General features: G+C 60.0%; 1 protein-coding gene across 4 annotated transcripts in view; it reads right to left on the bottom strand.

Moving 5' to 3' along the window:
• The window catches only part of SMG6 (SMG6 nonsense mediated mRNA decay factor), a 109,332-nt gene that overhangs the window by 21,357 nt on the left and 71,029 nt on the right, over nt 1–16,946 (bottom strand). Inside the window, exon 14 of one of the 4 annotated variants that reach the window (XM_080562808.1) lies at nt 7,712–8,489. The exons of the other annotated variants lie outside the window; for them this stretch is intronic. Within the exon in view, the coding sequence (XP_080418934.1) occupies nt 8,352–8,489 (138 nt within the window). The 3' untranslated portion in view covers nt 7,712–8,351. Of the gene's footprint in view, nt 1–7,711; nt 8,490–16,946 lie in introns of those variants that run through there. 4 annotated transcript variants of the gene reach the window in all.

The following is a 16,946-nucleotide window of genomic DNA, read 5'->3' as shown; positions in this document are numbered from 1 at the left end:
TCATCGGGCCGGGCCCAGAGATGAGAGGTTTCTAATCTGCCCCTAGATCAGACCCGCTAACCACCAGCTCAGCGCCAGCCACCCGCAGAGGGCTGGTGGCTGCGAGGGCACGCCGAGGAGGAGGCTCGTTAGCGCTGCGACTGCCAAGTCCTAGGTCGTACATTAACATCCTAACCATTGCCTGGGACACAGCGGGACACACATTAACACACCCTAACTGCCTGCGAAGACCCACTGGGCTGCACATGAGCTGCACCAGCTGTCGTGTTTTCAGCGCCGCTTTGCGGTTCCGGCGCTATCGGGACGCGCTCGCTGCCGCTTGCGGACCTTGGCGAGGCCGGGACCAGTGTCCCCGGGAGGGCACGGGGCCTCCCCCCGGCTCGGGGGCTGATCTCCTCTATTTTTTTCCCCTATAGGTAAACCACGCTGAAGGGAAAGCCTGCCCCAAGGGCTGCGTGATGCTGTTTAACTAGATGAAGGCAGAGCTGGTGCTGACGCACGGGGTGGCGTGGAGGAGACGCAGCGCGTGTCCTGCTGGGATTCGAGGGGAGGGAAGGGACCCGGTCCCAGCACCGTGCCCAGGGGACGAAAGCACCTGGGGCCGGCAGGGTGACACTGCCACAAACCAGCCCTGCTCTCACTCCAGGTCAGAGGCACGTCGGGGGCTGCCCCGCCACCCCCAGCGCCCGCAGCGGGCGGCCCCGCGGCTCAGCACCTCCCTGCAGCCAGGCGAATCGCTGTCACACCCACGGCCGCCTTCAATCAGCTTTTACAACTTGTTAATTTTACGCAGCGTCCTAAAGAGCAAATAACTGCGAGGCAGGAATGCAGGCTCCTTCGGCTGCTCCGAGGAGCCTGCGGCGGCCGAGCCAGCTGGCCTGGGGAGCCGCGCTCAGCCGGGGGACCCGCCACCTCCAGGAGGGACTGACTCGGTCCACGGAGGGCTGCCCCCGTCCCGCATGCTCTGAGGCATGAGGCACGCCGGCAGCTCTGCTCGGGGAAACTTTGGACTCAAACACACCGGAGGAAGCGGCGCTGGAGAAGGGTTTTTGCTCGGAGGCCGCGCTGCCACCCCCGGCTCGGCACTGCTGTGTGCGAGGGGGAGACACGAGCACGTCCCCACAGCTGGAGTCAGGAGGGGAAAGGGACACGAGGAGCCTGAGTCACAGCACAGAGAGATCCCATCCCGGATTCCGAGCTGGGAATGGGACAGGGCCGGGAGTCAGAGCCAAGCTCAAGCACGACCCAGCGTGGGGATAACGCTGCTTTTTTGCCACATTGCCTTAAACGCGGCTTGGTGGGAGTGAGGCAGCCGCTCTGTGCTTAAACCAAGTGAGCCCCGAACAACCTAAACCACGCAGTGTCTGCACGAGCCAGGTGAAACACCTGCGGTGCCGCTGCTGAACCGCCCCGAGGCCGGGGCTAAATGCTTCCCAACACCCTGAGCCTCCTTCTCCCCCTGAGCCTCCTCCTCCCGTCCCCCGGGAGGCAGCTCGGAGGTGCAGAGGGCAGCAGAGCGAGCTGCAGGAGCTCAAAGGGAAGAGCTGGGTTTGCTGTCATCCCTCCTGGGTTCACAGCTCGCCGTCCCATGCAAAAACTGGGCTGGGTTTAACCCTGGCTTATCCTGGCCCCGCATCTCTGGGCTTGTTCCACTGCCAGGACGTGGCCGAGGAGTCCCTCGCCCTGCCCAGCCCCAGATTCAGGCCACCTGGGTAGGACCAAAGCATCTGCCACGGCTGGGCAGAAGCGCTCACAGCTGGTTCACAACCCTGGTTTCTGCAGCTGAGGGCTGACTTCAGCCACAGCTTCTCTCAGAGACACTTCTGACGTTGCCTAACCCCGCAAGCAGGCTCGGAGGACGCAGCTCCCATGTGCACACCTCGGTGCACGACCTGGGAGCACAGCCACGGCGCTGCCATCCCGCCCCAGCACAGCAGTGAGGCGCTTTGGAAGGTGCCCGGGGAGGATGGAGGAGCTCGGAGGTACTTTTCTGGCTGCTCCTTCCCATCACCGTCGCTGGAGAAGCACTTTCTGCAAAGCAGTGGCTCCTCAAAGAGAAAGCACAGACCACAGCCTGGCCGAATCTCCCTCCCAGCAGCCCTGCCTTGCAGAGCACAGCTCCATCCACTGCGCTCTCCACTGGAGCGCGGTCTCAGGGGAGTCAAGGGAGCAGCTGTGCTCTCAGCCTGGTGAACGCTTCCATCTTTCCAGCCCTGGAAAGCAGCATGGAAAAGGAGCCAAGTGCCCATCATGAGGGTTTGCTGGGCTAAGACCGGCCTTGCTTGTGCCAGGCAGCGATGCAGAGAAGAAGCATGGACGACACAAAGGTGCAAAGCTGGGGAGAAGATAGATCTGGGCTGAGGTATCCAATTTTTGGTGCCAGAGATCAGTTATGGCCAAAGCAGCCCACATAGATTGCTACCATGTCCTCAAACTGCAGCCACATGCTGGTACTTGGCAGCTCTAGGAGATGAAGGAGATAAAGACGACCCACCAGAGACATGGGGAAGCTGTGGGTGCATCTGGGGATTGCAGCCTGCTCTCGACAAGCAGAGGAGGGGAGCCCTGCACGGCTGTGCCAAGCCAGCAGCGCTCCCCAGAGCTGCCCGTCTGCCAAGGGGCTAGCTCTCCCCCTGACTGGCACCTGGTGGTTGTTGGGCAGGAACACAGATTGAATCTGTACTCATCTAGGCCAGAAGAAAGATCAAACTCCAACCAGGACACCCGCACTGCCACAGGTCCCGCTCTGCGCCCCTCAAACCCTTCGTGCGGCGGCACAGCCTGGCACTGCCCTACAGCTCCTCTCCCACCTCCTCTCCAATCTTCCCTCCTTGGTCCCGCCTTGCCACGGGGTTGGGGAAAGCTGTGCACCCCAAAACACACCTGAAGGTACTGCAGGACCTCGCCACCAGCAGTTCCTGCCGGAAAAGTCAGCACCAAAGCAGCTGCTCTGGCTGGAAAGCCACCGTCCAGCCCCGTGCTCCCGTGCCCGGGGTGACCGGAGCGCTGGCAGGGACGGCCGCCGGCACCGGCTGCTGCCCTGAAGCGTGAGGAGCTTCCCAGCTCCTCAGAGGAAAGTTTCTGATGGCTTCCAAACCCAGCTTTTGGCTTTGCCTGACATTTGGAAAGACTCGCCCTGATGTTTTATTCACCTGTTAACGCGCTGAGGAATCGTTTTGTCCGCTCCTCTCTCCAGCTCCTCTCCAGGGAGCAGCGGCGCTCGCGGCACGGGGGATGGCTCCAGGCTGCATCTGACAGCCTGCACCTGGGTGGTGGGCACGCTGAGGGCCACCCCGCCGGCCCGTTCCCACTGGGTGGTGGCAAACTGAGAGAGGAGAACGACTTCAGCATGGGGGAAACGTCCCTGGGAAGACGATGGGGGTACAGGAGGTCTCCGGAGTGATGCAGGGTTTTGTCCGGTTGGCGAGCGTGGCTCCTGGCTGGGATCTCCTTGTGCTCCAGCAGCACAGCGAGGGCTGCGAGCTTCCCTGCATCGCGGGACGCTGCCTCTGGTAGCAGGCTGCAGGGATTTCCATGGCAGAAAGCACTCCTGCAACCTGCAGCCAAGCTGCCCCTGCAGGCCGCCGCTCAGCGCTGGGAAAACAACTTCCCCCAGCTGTGGATCACCTGGGGCATTTTTGCCCTCCTTGAGCACAGGACCACACATTTCAGCTGCCAGGCAGGAGAGCAAGGGACTGAAAAATCCCAGCTTTCAAGCAGGCCTGTGAAAGAGGCGGACGAGTCCAGGAGAAACTGCAAGTGACAGCCAGGGACTCCCTGTTACAGCCAGCACCCCCAGCCCCCAGCACATCCCCCGGCTTCCCAGGGGAAAAGGAGAAAAATTCAAGCAGAGCGATGCCAAGACAAGTCTGAGAGAGCCCACTCTGCTCCTCCCTTGCAGATCCTACAGAAAACACTAATCGGGGAGGCCAAGCCCCTGCAAATCTGCCCCCAAACCATGGTCTCAGACTAGGGAAGGAGGAAGGCGAGACCCATATCCTCGCTGGAGCCAACGTGGCACCAACATCGGCGCTCTCAGGGCAGGGGCTGCTCTCCCTGCTGCAAGAGCCTCCGATCTTTTCCTTTTCAGGGACTGGGGGAATTTATTTCCTCTGCCATTTCGGAGGATGCCTGCCTTGCCAGAGATTGTTTTGCAGAGTTAAGAAAGATAAGAAAGTGGTTAGCAGGCTCTTCGGTGGAGGAAGGGAGGATTGCTTAGTAAGGGAAAGGGGACTGCTCCGCTCCGCGCAGCTGCGCGCTGCCCTTCCTCTGCAGGCTGCGGTCCGTCCCCTCGCCTCTGCCCCTGGTGCTTCCTGGGTACCTCTGCCCGTGGGGCCACGCTGGGACCAGAAGAGCTGCCCCTCACCAGAACCTGAATCCAGCTCTCCTGCCATTTGGGAAACGAGGCTGATGAACACTCAGACCAACATCGAGACCGCACACCTCAACGGCGCTCTCCGAGAGCCCTTCTCCAGGGTACGTGGAAAAACACGTCGTGCACGGCTGAGCGAGGGGAGCTGCTGAAACCTCCCCGCTTCAGAAGGCACCTCCCGAGCCCGGAGGATGCCCTGACATCCCTGCCCCGCAACTGGGATGTCCCGGCACGGGGAGATGCAGCACAGCCCCCCCCAGAGCCCGCAGCCGCCCTCGCTCCTCTCTGCGCGGACGGAGGCGTCGTGCGCCGAGGCGGGACGGAGCAGGCGGTGCGCTCTCGCCGGTACCACGAGCTCTTTCGCAAGGACTTCCCCACGGAGATGACTGCCCCGTGATTTGACCCGCAACTCAGTGATTCCTGTCCCACGGGACAGGACCCCCGTGGCCGGGGGGTAGGAGAGGAGGTGGGAAGTGGGGCGGTGGAAGGGTTACAACAGAGCTCAGGAGCAGGGGCTGTTGTGCAACGAGAGCAAAAAAAAACCACGCCAAGAGACAAACCCTTCCATCGCCCACCTTCCCCATCTGGGCCTCCCACCTCTCACCCCTCCAATGTGCCTACGGGCAGCGAGGAAAACATCCCATTAGCCCGTGTCCCCCAGGGCACAGTGGGTTTCTCCCCAGGGCGGTGCGAAAGCCCCGCACGAACCTGCCGTCTGACCTCGGCGGCGTGAAGGAGAGGCGAGGTGAGAGCTGGAATATTCTGCCTCGTCCTGGCAGAGCTGGCCGGGAAGCCGTTTCTGTGAGTTTACACAGCTTATACGTTCTCCATGCAGTTCCTGGACGCCTTCCACTGCAGATGAGAGTTTTATGTCGAATTTTAAGTTTGACCACAAATATTTAAACTTCCTTGGACCACAAATGCTCTATCTTCTTTGTGGTTTCGTTGGCACCAAAGGAGTATTTACAGATCCCTATATGTCTGTCTGTCATTTAAATATCTCGTGGAGGTGCCAAAGGCTTCAGAAGTGGAGGGGCTCCTCGGGCAGACCCCACAATTCGCCCTCCCTGGCCCCTGGTGCTCGGCACAGGCACGGAGAGGTGCGGAGGCCGAGGGCCCGGGCTGAGCCGTCGCCTGCTTGCACTCCGTTCCCTTTGCTTTTCAGAGAATGTCATCCGAGATCCCACTGCAACTTCCACTGCTCCTTGCCCCGGCTGATATTTGAACCGGGATGAAAGCCTTTGGAATTTTCTCCTCTTCTTTTAGGAAACTCGGGATTTCGGAGCCTGCGGGAGGCCGTTTTAACGAGAACCGCTAAAACCCCCTCGAGCTGCCCAGCTCCCACCTGGCTGCTGCTCGCTGCCTCTCCGCCGGGGTTTTCACTTCCTCAAACGCGAGCAATTCTCAGAGGGTCACGATCCGGACCTGCTGAACTGGGATCCCGCTCTAGGGAAACTGGTCAGAGTGGTTAAGTCTCCGCGGCTGGACGGTGCCGAATAGAGGAAAGGCCGTTCAGCCAAACGCAACCAAAGAAGCACCACGGAGGTCCCTCCCAAGCACCCTGCACCAGGGGAACTCAGCGCTGCCTTTTTTGTGCTGGATGAGGGCGCAGAGGGCTGAAGATGCCCGAGCTCGGAGCCAGGCATGTGGCAGAGCTGGGGGTGAAACAGCCCCGAATCCGCGTTAACGTGCGCACACCGACTTGACCCAGGTCCCCGCGTTACTCCACCAGGTTGCGTGTGTTTCATTTCCTTCAGACTTTTCACGTCTAGGACGCAAATTGGACGCTTGCCTCGCTAATTCTAGGGGAACGTCTGAACGCCTAGCAGCGCGGTACGCGCTGCTCCTGCGAGGCTGCTTGTATCCCCCAGGGGACCCAAGCCGCCACAGCGCTCGGGGGGCTCTCCCCAGCCGTCACACACGTCCTGCCATCCTCCTCTGGGAGCTGCAGGGCAATCGTGTGCCTGGGGCACGTTGGAGGAATCAGCTACCTGAGTCCGAGCAGCGGGACGGGGATGGGAAAGCTCCTCTCCACGAGCCAGGAGCCAGGCGGGACGCTGCCCGCTCCAGGCTGCGCCGCTCGCGTCGCCGTCCCCAGGCACCGCTGGGGAGCTCGGGGCACTCCGGCTCCCCCTGAACAAGAAGCGGCTTTGCCAACTGCAAGAAAAGCGACTTTTTGTTGAAATAACGAGCAGGGGAAAGCCACGGGAAGGGGCAGCTTGCAGGGCCGGGGGCAGGCCGGCGCGCTGCCGCCCGCAGGGAGGAGCTCCTCCGACTGTCGGCTGCTCGGCCGGGCTGCAGCCGAATTCCCTTGAAAAGAGAGAGGGTGGGGAGACGGGAGGCGACGCAGTGACACCAGCACAATGCCACCGCAGCTCGGTCGGCTGCGACACCGCAGCCCCAGCGATGCCGGCAGTGCTGGCACTTCCACCCGCCACAAGAACCGCACTGGCAGCGTGCTCCCAGCGGGCCCGGGCAGGGCGGGGAGCGGCTCGCACCGCTGCCAGCAGCCACTTCAGGGAGGGACAGACGCCTCGGTGTTTCGCTTTACGGAGAAATGCTGCCACTTAGGGGACTCCCGGTGACGTTAGGAGGAGCCGGGTGACCGAGCACCCGCGTCCTCTTTGCCGAGGGGCTGCTCCAAGAGAGCCCACCAGAGGTAACTCCACGCGCGGAGCCGAGCTCCGGCCCTCGTGGATCCTGCGCTACCTCTAAGGACGAGCAGCGAGCCCAGCGCCGCTTCTTATAGCGAACGCTCGGCTCTTTTGGCACGTGATTCGTGGCCGAGGCTCCCGGGCACTCGCTTCCAGCCGGCTGCAAACACACCTAGGGAAGGGAGCGAGGGGTTGGGATCGCGGCTGCGGGAGGGGAACCGTTCGCTGCGTCTTTGTTTTCTCCAGAGCTCCTCCTCCCGGGACTGGGATGCTGAGCGCAGAGCAGGGCCCCTGCCCTGAAACGGAGGAGCTGAACCAGAACAATAGGGTGGGGACTCTGGATGGGCCCCGACGAGTGGGGTGGGCTGGAGCGGGGGCACCGATCCATTCTTTTGACTTCATTCACACTTACAGCTGCGCTAGAGACATTTCCTGAAAGCACAGTAGGAAGAGAGGGGTATTCGCTCACTCCACCCTCCATCTAACGCTGTCCTCGCGATCCAGCCGTGCACAGAGAGCCAATTTTGGCCTTTGGCAGAGCTGCAGGCCAGACATTACAAGCACTGGTGTGAACAGAGCAGGTCCCCACCCGATGAGCAGCGCACAGACTTGGAGAGGAGACGAGGGGTGCTGCTCGGCCAGAAACAAATAACGCAGGGAAACGCCGAGCGCTCCAGCGTGTCCGAGGTAGCCCTAAAGCTCGCGAGGAGGTGTCGGCAGCGGGACCGGAGCGGTCGGCTTCGGGACAAGGAGAGGTGCAGCAGAGGAACAAGGCAGAGCTCCTGCTGCGGGGGCAGCCCTGGGAGCAGCGGGACGCGTGCCACGAGGCTCCCCGCGCGGGACGGCAGCGAGCGAGCCCCGCGCTCCGCGATCCCGCGTGTGGAGCCTGAAAAACAACTTTTTTTTTTTTTTTTTTTTTCTAAAAACCAAAAAGCAGCCGCCCTCCTCCTTCAGATCTGGAGTTACTCAGCCTGGCTCACAGCGGGGCTCTCCTGGCTCTGCCGCAGAGCCGGGACTGCGCGGGAGGCACCGCGCACCTGGAGCCGCGACACCTCCCCGCGTGCCCGCCACGTGAGCTTATGGCAGCCGAGGTAACTATTTGCAGCTCCACGCCTCAAACTCCAACCATTTTTGGTGAATCCCCGAAATAAGAATAATAAAAAAAAAAATATTGGAGGCTATATATTTTTTTTTTTAAATGGGAAAAGTATTTCTTTCATTCTCCCATAACACAAACCCAGCAAACACGAAAAACATGAACCCAAACCAAAGCTCAGACATCACATCTGGGGAGAGACCAAGCATGGAAAATTTTAATCCAAAGGTTAATGTTTGGGAAGCTCCGAGTGTGTGAAAAGAGGGGTTAGATGGGTGCTGCTCCGCGACTCGAACAGTTGTTGCCGCCAAGTGGCGGCTTTCAAACGGTGCCTGCCTGCCCCAGCCCGGGCTCTCGGGGTCGCAAGCTAAAATAGAAAACAACTGAAATCATCGCAAGCAAACAAACAGCGAGTCACATCAGATGCTGGAAAAGCCAAGCGAGGAGGGAGCCAGCAGCACGGAAAGCGGCTGGGGCTCCGCGGCTGGGAACAGGCCCCCGACCTGCCCCGGTGGCTCACACCAAGCCGCGGGGCAGCGGCGTGCCTCTCCTCCCTCCTCCCTTCCCGAGCTCTCCCGCACCACGTCCCCAGCTTCAAGCTGACGAAATGCTTGGCTGTCACCAGCCCTGTGCCACCCCGGCCCCGTGTGTCGCCTCCGTCTCCTCCGCTCACCCTCCCGGGGCTGTCGCATCTCGGGGATTTTTCCCCCCAGCAGCCTGAGCCCTCGCCTTGTCACCCACAACCACCAGCTCCTGTCCAAGCGCGGGGTGCCCTGCTCTTCGTCCACACCCTGCCACCACCGGTGGCTTCTCTGCCACCCCGGGGCATTGTCCCTGCCACCGTCCCGGTCACTTCTGCTGAGCCCCTTGAGCTGCTGGGCTCCCACAGCCCTGCTCTCGCCCGCGGATCTGCCCTCCGCCTCGTCGCCTCGTGCCCTCGTTTTCACCACTTCCTGCCTTCAAAATGCCTTTGTCTTCATCTGCTGCGTTCCACTATGCCCTTTCCAGGCTGCTCCTTCCCACCACCAGAAGCCTCTCCCCCCCGGCTATTACAGAACAGCACCCTGAGCGCCTTTGTTCGGGACGGGGCCCTGCCTGTAGGATCGCCGCGTCCGCTTGCGGGGCCGTATCAGCGCACACAATAGCTTAAAAGCTCCGCGAGTTTCAGCGCCGAGTCCTCCCACACTTAACTAAACACGAAGAGAAGGGACCACATGTCTGCGAGCGCGGCCTCGTCAGGTGGGTGCCGGCTCCCCGGGGGTGGGAAGGGAAGGGAAGGCACGGCACTGCCGGCGTGAGAGCATCCGGCAGAGCAGCGCCGCTCGCTGCGCCCTATTGACAGCATCCACAGGGAGGTTTCCTGGGATCAGCCGGGGCAGAGCTGCTCCCCGAGAGGCTACGGAGAGCCACAGCTCTCCTGCCCGTGGGCTCTTCTCTGCAGCACGTATTTGGCAGGAGAAGAGCTGTGCTCCTTCTCCCGTTGTGTGCCCAGCACCCATTTTTTGCCGCACCCAGCCCCAGTGCATGAGCCCAGCCAGGGCAGCAAGCTGGAGGCTCTCCTGGAACCGTGGGGACGAGCTCCGTGCTGAGCTCCTCCTTGAGCTGAGGCAGAGCGGTGCATCAACAGAGAGAGGTCTGCCCCTGCCAGCATGCCTGGTCACTACAGCTGGCAGCCACCGGCACCTCCTGTAGGTCTCCAGACCTCCAGGCTCGGTCCCGGACAGGCGCTCCTTGCAGCCGCACGAAGGTTTGATTTTCGGTACGATGCTGACGGAGACGTGACAAAAAGGACCGTGTCCTGCTGCAGAGGGAGCAGGGCGACGTGTCCCAGAGCTGGGTGGTGGCGCTGAGCGGAGGCGTGATAAGGGAGGCTCTGGAGGGATGGCGGGGTTTGGCTGCAGTGATGCTAAGAGCGAGAGCTGCTCACGGCGTCAGGCTGCTGGGGCTGCTGGGGAGCACGGCCGGAGGAGGGGAGAGGGAGAACAGGGAGTTGTTAGCAAATAATCTTGGCAAAAGGTGGGAAAAAAACAGAAAATAGCGCAGGAAAATGTAAGTGCTCATTTAACAAACCATTGGATAACCCAGCGCCAGCTCAGTCTGTGTGCGTGCAGAAGCCCTGACACAGGACCCAAGAACCCAGCACCTCTCCTGCAACGCCACGGTAACTCCTCTGCCTGTGAGAAGAGACCTAAACCTGCTCGTTTCTACAGAGATAAAATGGAGAGGAGACAAGAGAAGCGAGGCTGAAAGAAGCTCTCGGGATCGCTGCAGACACCGCACGTTTCTCTACGTTTGCCCAGAAAAATGGCCCTGAGAAGACACCGAAGCACCTCTGCTCGGGTGCGGAGGGGCTCTGGCGGCAGGGCTGATGGCAGCGATGACACCAAAAGGCCCCGAGGGGCCGGGGAAGCGTGGCAGGGTTCCCCTGCGAAGGCAGGGGAGGTGCGGGATGAGAAATGTGAGCAGAATTGGCTGGCAAAGGCAGGGCTCAGCCTGGGCTCCCCCCAGGCTCCCGCTCGCCGCGGCGTGTGCGAGCACGCTGAGCGCAGCCCCAGCGAAGGACAGGCAGCCTGCTCCAGCTGCCCACGGACCACAGCTCCGCGCTCCTCAGCCCTCCAGCCAAGGGGGGAAAAATGTAATCAGAGCAACAATTTCTATTAGCGAGAATATAAAGCCTTGGAACCTCTGGGCTGTCTCTTGACAACTAATTAATTACCAGGTAGCATCCCCTTGAAGCTGCCAGCGCAGCGCGCGCAAGTTCCAGCACGATTTCGGGAGAGCGATGAACTTTGCAACAAACCCGAGAATTTTACTTCATCTCCCGCCACCATCTGAGATCCTGGGGGAACGGGAAGGGGTGGCAGGAGGCAAGCTCCCGGAGCCATCTGGGATCATCATTAACTCGTTCGCTCGTGGCCTCCGCAACAAAATGCCGACCGCGCTGCGAGCCGCGGCTTCGAGGCAGATGGGAGCTGCTCTCGGTCACGGTTCCCCGGGTGCTCGTCTGCCCGTTTCTGCTCCAGGTTGCCCACCTCCTGGCAGCCTGCCCCCCAGGGCTCCTTGCTCTGGCTGTCAGGGCAGCCAGCCTTTGAGTCGATACGAAGAGCAGCGAGCGGATTTCAAACGGCTTTAGGTGACGTGTTCTTCACTGACAGCTACAAGAAGGGTTTGAGCGGAGAAGTACGTGAACAAAGCCGAGAAAAGAAAGAGAGGGGCAAAAGGACAGGGACGGAGCAGCTGCTGCTGACAAAACTCTTACAGGAAACCACAGAAAAACCCCGCAGGGGCAGAAGGTGCCACATCTGAACCCAAGGCACCGAGAGCCCTGGGCTCGAGCTCAGGGACGGCGGCGGCGCGGCGCCACGCAGGGCTGGTGCCTCGCCTCCGTGTGAGCCCCGCTTCTCCCTGTCCTCGCCCCTGCACCCCCTGCAGCTCCCCAGCTGGGCCGGCACAGCACGGTGTGTGAGCATTATATGCACACCGCTGGAGGGACGCGGTCTCCCTGCTTCAGGGAACCAAACTGCCATAAGCCTCGTCCCTCCTCCCCTCCCTGAGCTCGGGACTACGGGCTCAAAACTTCAGACTCTGGCCTCAAAACTCAAAACCGTGGGTCGCTCCCAGCCGGAGGACGCAGGGGGCAGAGGCTCCCCAGGCTGCAGGGGTCACAGCAGCGGACGCCTCTAACCACCGCCGTGCGCCACGCCGTGCCCGCACACCTCACACCAAACAAGATAACATCAAGCGGGCGGGCAGCGAGACGAGGGCCTGTGACCTGCTGGAGGCTGCTGACACCCGGCAGGAGACGACGAAATCAAACGCGAGCCCTGGGGCAGCACCACGAGGTCTGAGAAAGGGGACGAGGCATGAAGCAGTGACGTCTGGGGACAGTCATCCTAAGGAAGTTACGATTTCTCTGGAGACACGAGGAGAGGGAGCTGCTGTTCAGCTTGGCACGCGCTCACCCCGTAGCCCTCGGAGGGGCCACGTCTGTGTGGGACGCGAGGAACCACCAGCAGCACCTGAGCAGCACGTGGGGACGGGGCCGTGTCGCAGGGCTGCCTTCAGGAGGCATTTTTCAAGAGAAAACCCTTCTGCCACCCTGTTCAAGACACCTGCAGGAGCCAGGCTGTGGGTGGGTGGCCGAATCCTGCCCTTGGGGCCGGAGCCCCCCGTGGGATCCTTCCTTAGGCACCAGGACAGCCACAGGTCGTCTCGCTCAGGTGCACACGTTTTAGGCTGAGCCAAAACATTTCTTTTCCTTTTTTTTTTTTTTTTCAGCCTTACTTGATGTAAGTCCAAAAAAACTGAGATGACATCAAAGAGCCCGGTGAGCAGATCCCCTCCAGAAACACGGGGGGACTTCACCTCCCCGGTACAAACGCGGTTCCCCCGCAGACTTCCTGGGAACAGCTGAAGCAGCCCCGCACTTCAAAACCCAGCCCGCACATCACAGGGCTGGGGAGGAGCTCGCTTCTGGCCCAGGTTTGTTGAAAACCAACCTTTTCAAAGGCCAGGCAGGATCGCACACAGAAACGGTCCCGGCCCCGGGGGAACAGAATGATCTTTGTCCCCGGGAGAGGGGCTGCAAAGCGATGGAGGGCAGGAGCTGTCCGGGAGGGCACGCGGCGCCAGGAGGAGGAGAGGGGGAAGGTTCGGGTGATGGAGAGCTTCACCCCTCCTGGAAGTGGCCAGCCTCTTGTTTCCCGTGAGTCACGAAGAGGAAAAGCCCTTCAGGATTTCAGCCAGCGATGGAGGAGCTTGTCTTCTTCCGAGAGGTGGCAGCTGCCAGTTGTGTCCCCGCTGTGGTCCCCAGCGCGGGTCTGCCACCGGCTGGGGCGCGAGGGCAGCTCCCGAGGGACGGAGGGGACCCCCCACGAGCGACCGCTCAGGGGATGCGCTGCTCCCTGCAAAAACCGGGGCCGGCGTGCCGTGACGAGAGGGAAACGTGGGGAGAGGGAGGGTTAAGGAGCGATTAGGCCGGGGCACACTCCGGGAGATACACAATGTTAAGTATGAGGGCAAAGGAAATGAAAGCTGGAAACTCAAACACAGTCAAGAATCCAACCCCAGCCTGGGCAGGAAGTTTACACTCTGCTTCTAAATATACATGTTTTTAAATCAACAAGCCTTCGGGTTCCTCCGCCGCATCGCTGCGCAGGAGAACTAGCGGGATGAAGGCGGTGCCAAGCCCTGCCTAGCGAGGTTTGCCACGACAGGGTGACAAGGTGGGACCCCCGGCACGGCCCGGCACCGTGGCAGGGGCTGCCCGGCCCCGAGGGACCCTCCGGCGATCCCCCAGCACCGTGCCTGGGACCACGAGGAGGAAAGGAAGTGATAACCTGCGAGCACGAGTCGGCCGCGGTGCCTCTTTCCTTCCTGCTCTCCGGCCACCGCGTTCAGGCTCAGCAGTCGGATAGTCACATATTTTTTTAATTTGATATAATTATCTCCTCGAAATTACTGTACACAGCCTCTTGGGATCTAAAGCAATTAAGTGAAGATAAATTTCTTTCATGGAGCAAGCTGTCAAAGGATGAAGCAATTTCATTCCCCATTTGAAGTGGAAGCTTTGGGTCATGCATGGTTTATTTGAAACAATGCCATCACCTAAAGCTGCTGATCTTATCTGTCTCCCTCTGTCTCTCCATTTCAAACTGCTGAAGATGTGCAGCGTGGCACTGCCTGAAGTGATGACATCTGGCGGCAGGCCAGCTGCAGAAACGAGCTGCTCCTCCCCGAGCCCGAGTGCAAGAGGCCAAGCATTCCTATTAAAAAGGGGGAAACCGAGGTGAAAGCTGGGGAGAGCTGCAAAGCGGGACTCCTGCCCGAGGGAACGCGAGACCCCGCGGGCTGCAGCAGGGGAGAGGTGCCCGCGGGAAGGGGCGGCGCTGCCCGAGGATGGCCGGGAGCAGGTAGAGCATCTTGGAGGGGTGACAGCCCACCGGGCTTCCTCTTCGGCGTCGGGGTATCCCGCGGTTACCTAAAAGCAGGCACCGAGGGTTTTAGGTAAATAAGGAACGATTCAGTTTGTGCGAGGAGAGGTTCGTGCACTGGCAGGACAGAAATTATATCCCTGCAGCACACACACGCGCTAAGTCTCTCCGAAGTTCCAGCAAATTCTCTCCTCTCCTCACATTTCACCAGCCCAAGACGTTTTGTTCTGGACAAAAAAACACATAAAACAACTCATCTAAATAAGCCGTTCCCCCAAGCGGTGGGTTTTCATCCTGAAAAGGATGACCAGAGATGGTGTGGAGCTCAGCGTGGCCACCGTGAGGGCTCTGCTGCCTGCACAGACGGAGCACTGCGGATGCTCAGGTCCTGCCATGGGAGGAAGGATGTCCAAACCCCACGGGACACACGCATCCGCCAGGCCAAGCTTTGCATCCTTAAGTAGCCTAGAGGTGCCACCCTGACAGATGAACTACTTTCCCCTACTGGGGACAAAAAGGCCATCACAAAAATGGAACATCACAAAAAATGGAACGAAAGAAGGACATCACAAAAAATGGAGCGAATGGATCCCGAAGTCCACCCAGATCCCTCCTGCAGCCTCCAGAAATGCTGGCCCAGGAGGGACAGTTCCCCGGGCAGAGGTCAGCAGCACGCCGTGACCTCTGGCACCTTCTTCTTTCAGCATTTCCACCTCGCTGCCCACTTCCCTGTTCAACAACCGCTCCGTCCGCACGCCTGCGACGGCACAACGACCCAACGCATCCGCACGGAGATTCGCTCCCGTTCCAACACAGCCAAACCCACCCACACAACCCCTTCCTACACGGATTTCCCCCTCGATCTCACACGACCAGGCCTCCTGCACACTCAGCAGGTGCTACAGCCTGCACCACGCCACCCAAAACGCGCCGCGTCCGTCCCTGCAAGGTGTGATCCCGAGCATCACGCGAGGGCAGCACGGGGAAGGCGGCGAGGATGCTCGTGCCTAAGAGCCTGCAGCTGCGGCTGTGAAAACAAGCAACTTCTGAGCGAAGCAGCTAAGTGCCAATCCCTTTTTTTGGCCATGAGGACGGGTGCTGAACTGAAAAACATTGCTGGGACTAAAGGGAGCTACCGAGATGCGTTGGCAGTGGGTGCGAGCTCGGGAAGCATCTGGATGAGTTATGAGAGGAAGCCCAAGTTCCAGCAGGGACTTCAGCACCCAAAGCGTGGCACGTCCCCGGCGGCTGGTAGCTCAGTTGCAGAAAGGAACGTCGTCACTGCTTGGGGAAGCTCTGCTTGGTGCTCACCTCAAGTGAAACCTCACCCGTGGGCCGGAGCCGAGGTGAAGCGGCAAACTCCTTCTTCTTCGATTCATAGCCATAAATCTTGTTCCTTCAACAACAGCGAGTGCTGTCACAAGCACTGCATCATCTATGCTTAAGATAAATACAAACCAAAACTAACTAAAAACTAAAACCAAACCAAAACTAACTAAAACAAAATGTAACTCCAGCTCAGAAGCTGAGCAGACCAGGCACACGCAATAATTTCAACAAAATAACTAGAAATATATATCGTTGTCTCTATTCACATATAAACTTACCAAATATTTGTTACTTGGCAGATAAAACACTTCGTGTGAAATGCTAGTATGCAAAATGTTAGGGCAAATTTTCTTAATTTCAAAAAATTACGGGCTTCACCTTATTTTAAAGAAATTAAAGGCAAATGCGCTATGGGTATAAAATGATTAAATTATCTGGATTAAATATCCAGCGTTTTTAGTATCCCCCCCCCCACACAGTTAGACCAGCAGCACGCACTTACTAATGTACGGTTGGGAAGAATGGAAGTGCTTCCCCGCGACCCTTCGCTCAGCGCCCCCCTGTCACCCTAGGGGACACGGGTGGCCTGGGGCTGAGGCGCTGGCCCGAAGTTCTGGGTACCGGGGGCTTGTTCCCATCCTGCAGCTAAGGCTTCCTGTGGGACCCGGGTCAGTCCCCCGGCCTCGCGTACCTCTGTTGCCAATCTCTGAGAAGGAAATTGCTTTTCCTTATGGCACAACGCGTTGCGGGGATACGTTCATTAATGTCTGGGAAGCTCCTCGGCCTCAATGACAGCATGGAAAGAAAGCGATAAATGGGAGCGCGGCGACGTCTTCTCCTTCTGGCCGGGGACGGGGCACCACGACGACACCGCGGGGCTGCGGATCCAGCGCGTGGGGGCGTCGGGCTCGCTCGCCATCCTCGCCCAGGCCCGGCCCAGCACCGCGCCACGGCTCCGGCAACTGCAAAAACAACGCGAGGTCCGGCCGCGCGCGGAGCGGTGGCGGGCAGGCTGCGAGCTCAATGACAGAGGTCACCTTCCGTCTCCCGTAGAGACAGAGTAGATCCCCATCTGGTATTTGGGCTGACCGCTCCCTGCATTCCACCCAGTCGGCTGCTCTGGCACGTTTCCCAGGATGCGGATCTTTCTTATTCAGGATAACAATGAGGGGTTATTAATTGGGCCTTTTTTCAGGTTTCCTGAGGTCCTTCCAATGGCCGCGCTGGTGGATACCGCAGCCGTCCTCTTCTTCGTAGGGGAGGTTTTCAGCGTTCCTCTTGGAGAAGACAAAGCAGAAGCAGTGCCACGACACAGGGCCCCCCCCACGAAGCTATGGCACGGGCAGAGCTGAACAATCGTGCTGAGGACTGAGTTTCGTGACCGAGCGCCATGTCAGAGCGGTCCACCAGGCAAAGCACGAGGCAAAAAGGCAACCCCGAGTCCCAGGGCCCTCCGGCACGACCAGAAGTACCAGAAGCACCACATTAAGCCTTGCAGCACCGCAAAGATTGCCTGAGGCGAGGCCACGCTTCATGCCCGGGGAACGGCTTGGCCAGCCGGA

The sequence above is a fragment of the Anser brachyrhynchus genome (assembly GCF_964034855.1).
Source record: "Anser brachyrhynchus genome assembly, chromosome: 20".
NCBI lineage: Eukaryota > Metazoa > Chordata > Aves > Anseriformes > Anatidae > Anser > Anser brachyrhynchus.
This window is presented reverse-complemented; position numbering and strand designations above follow the sequence as displayed.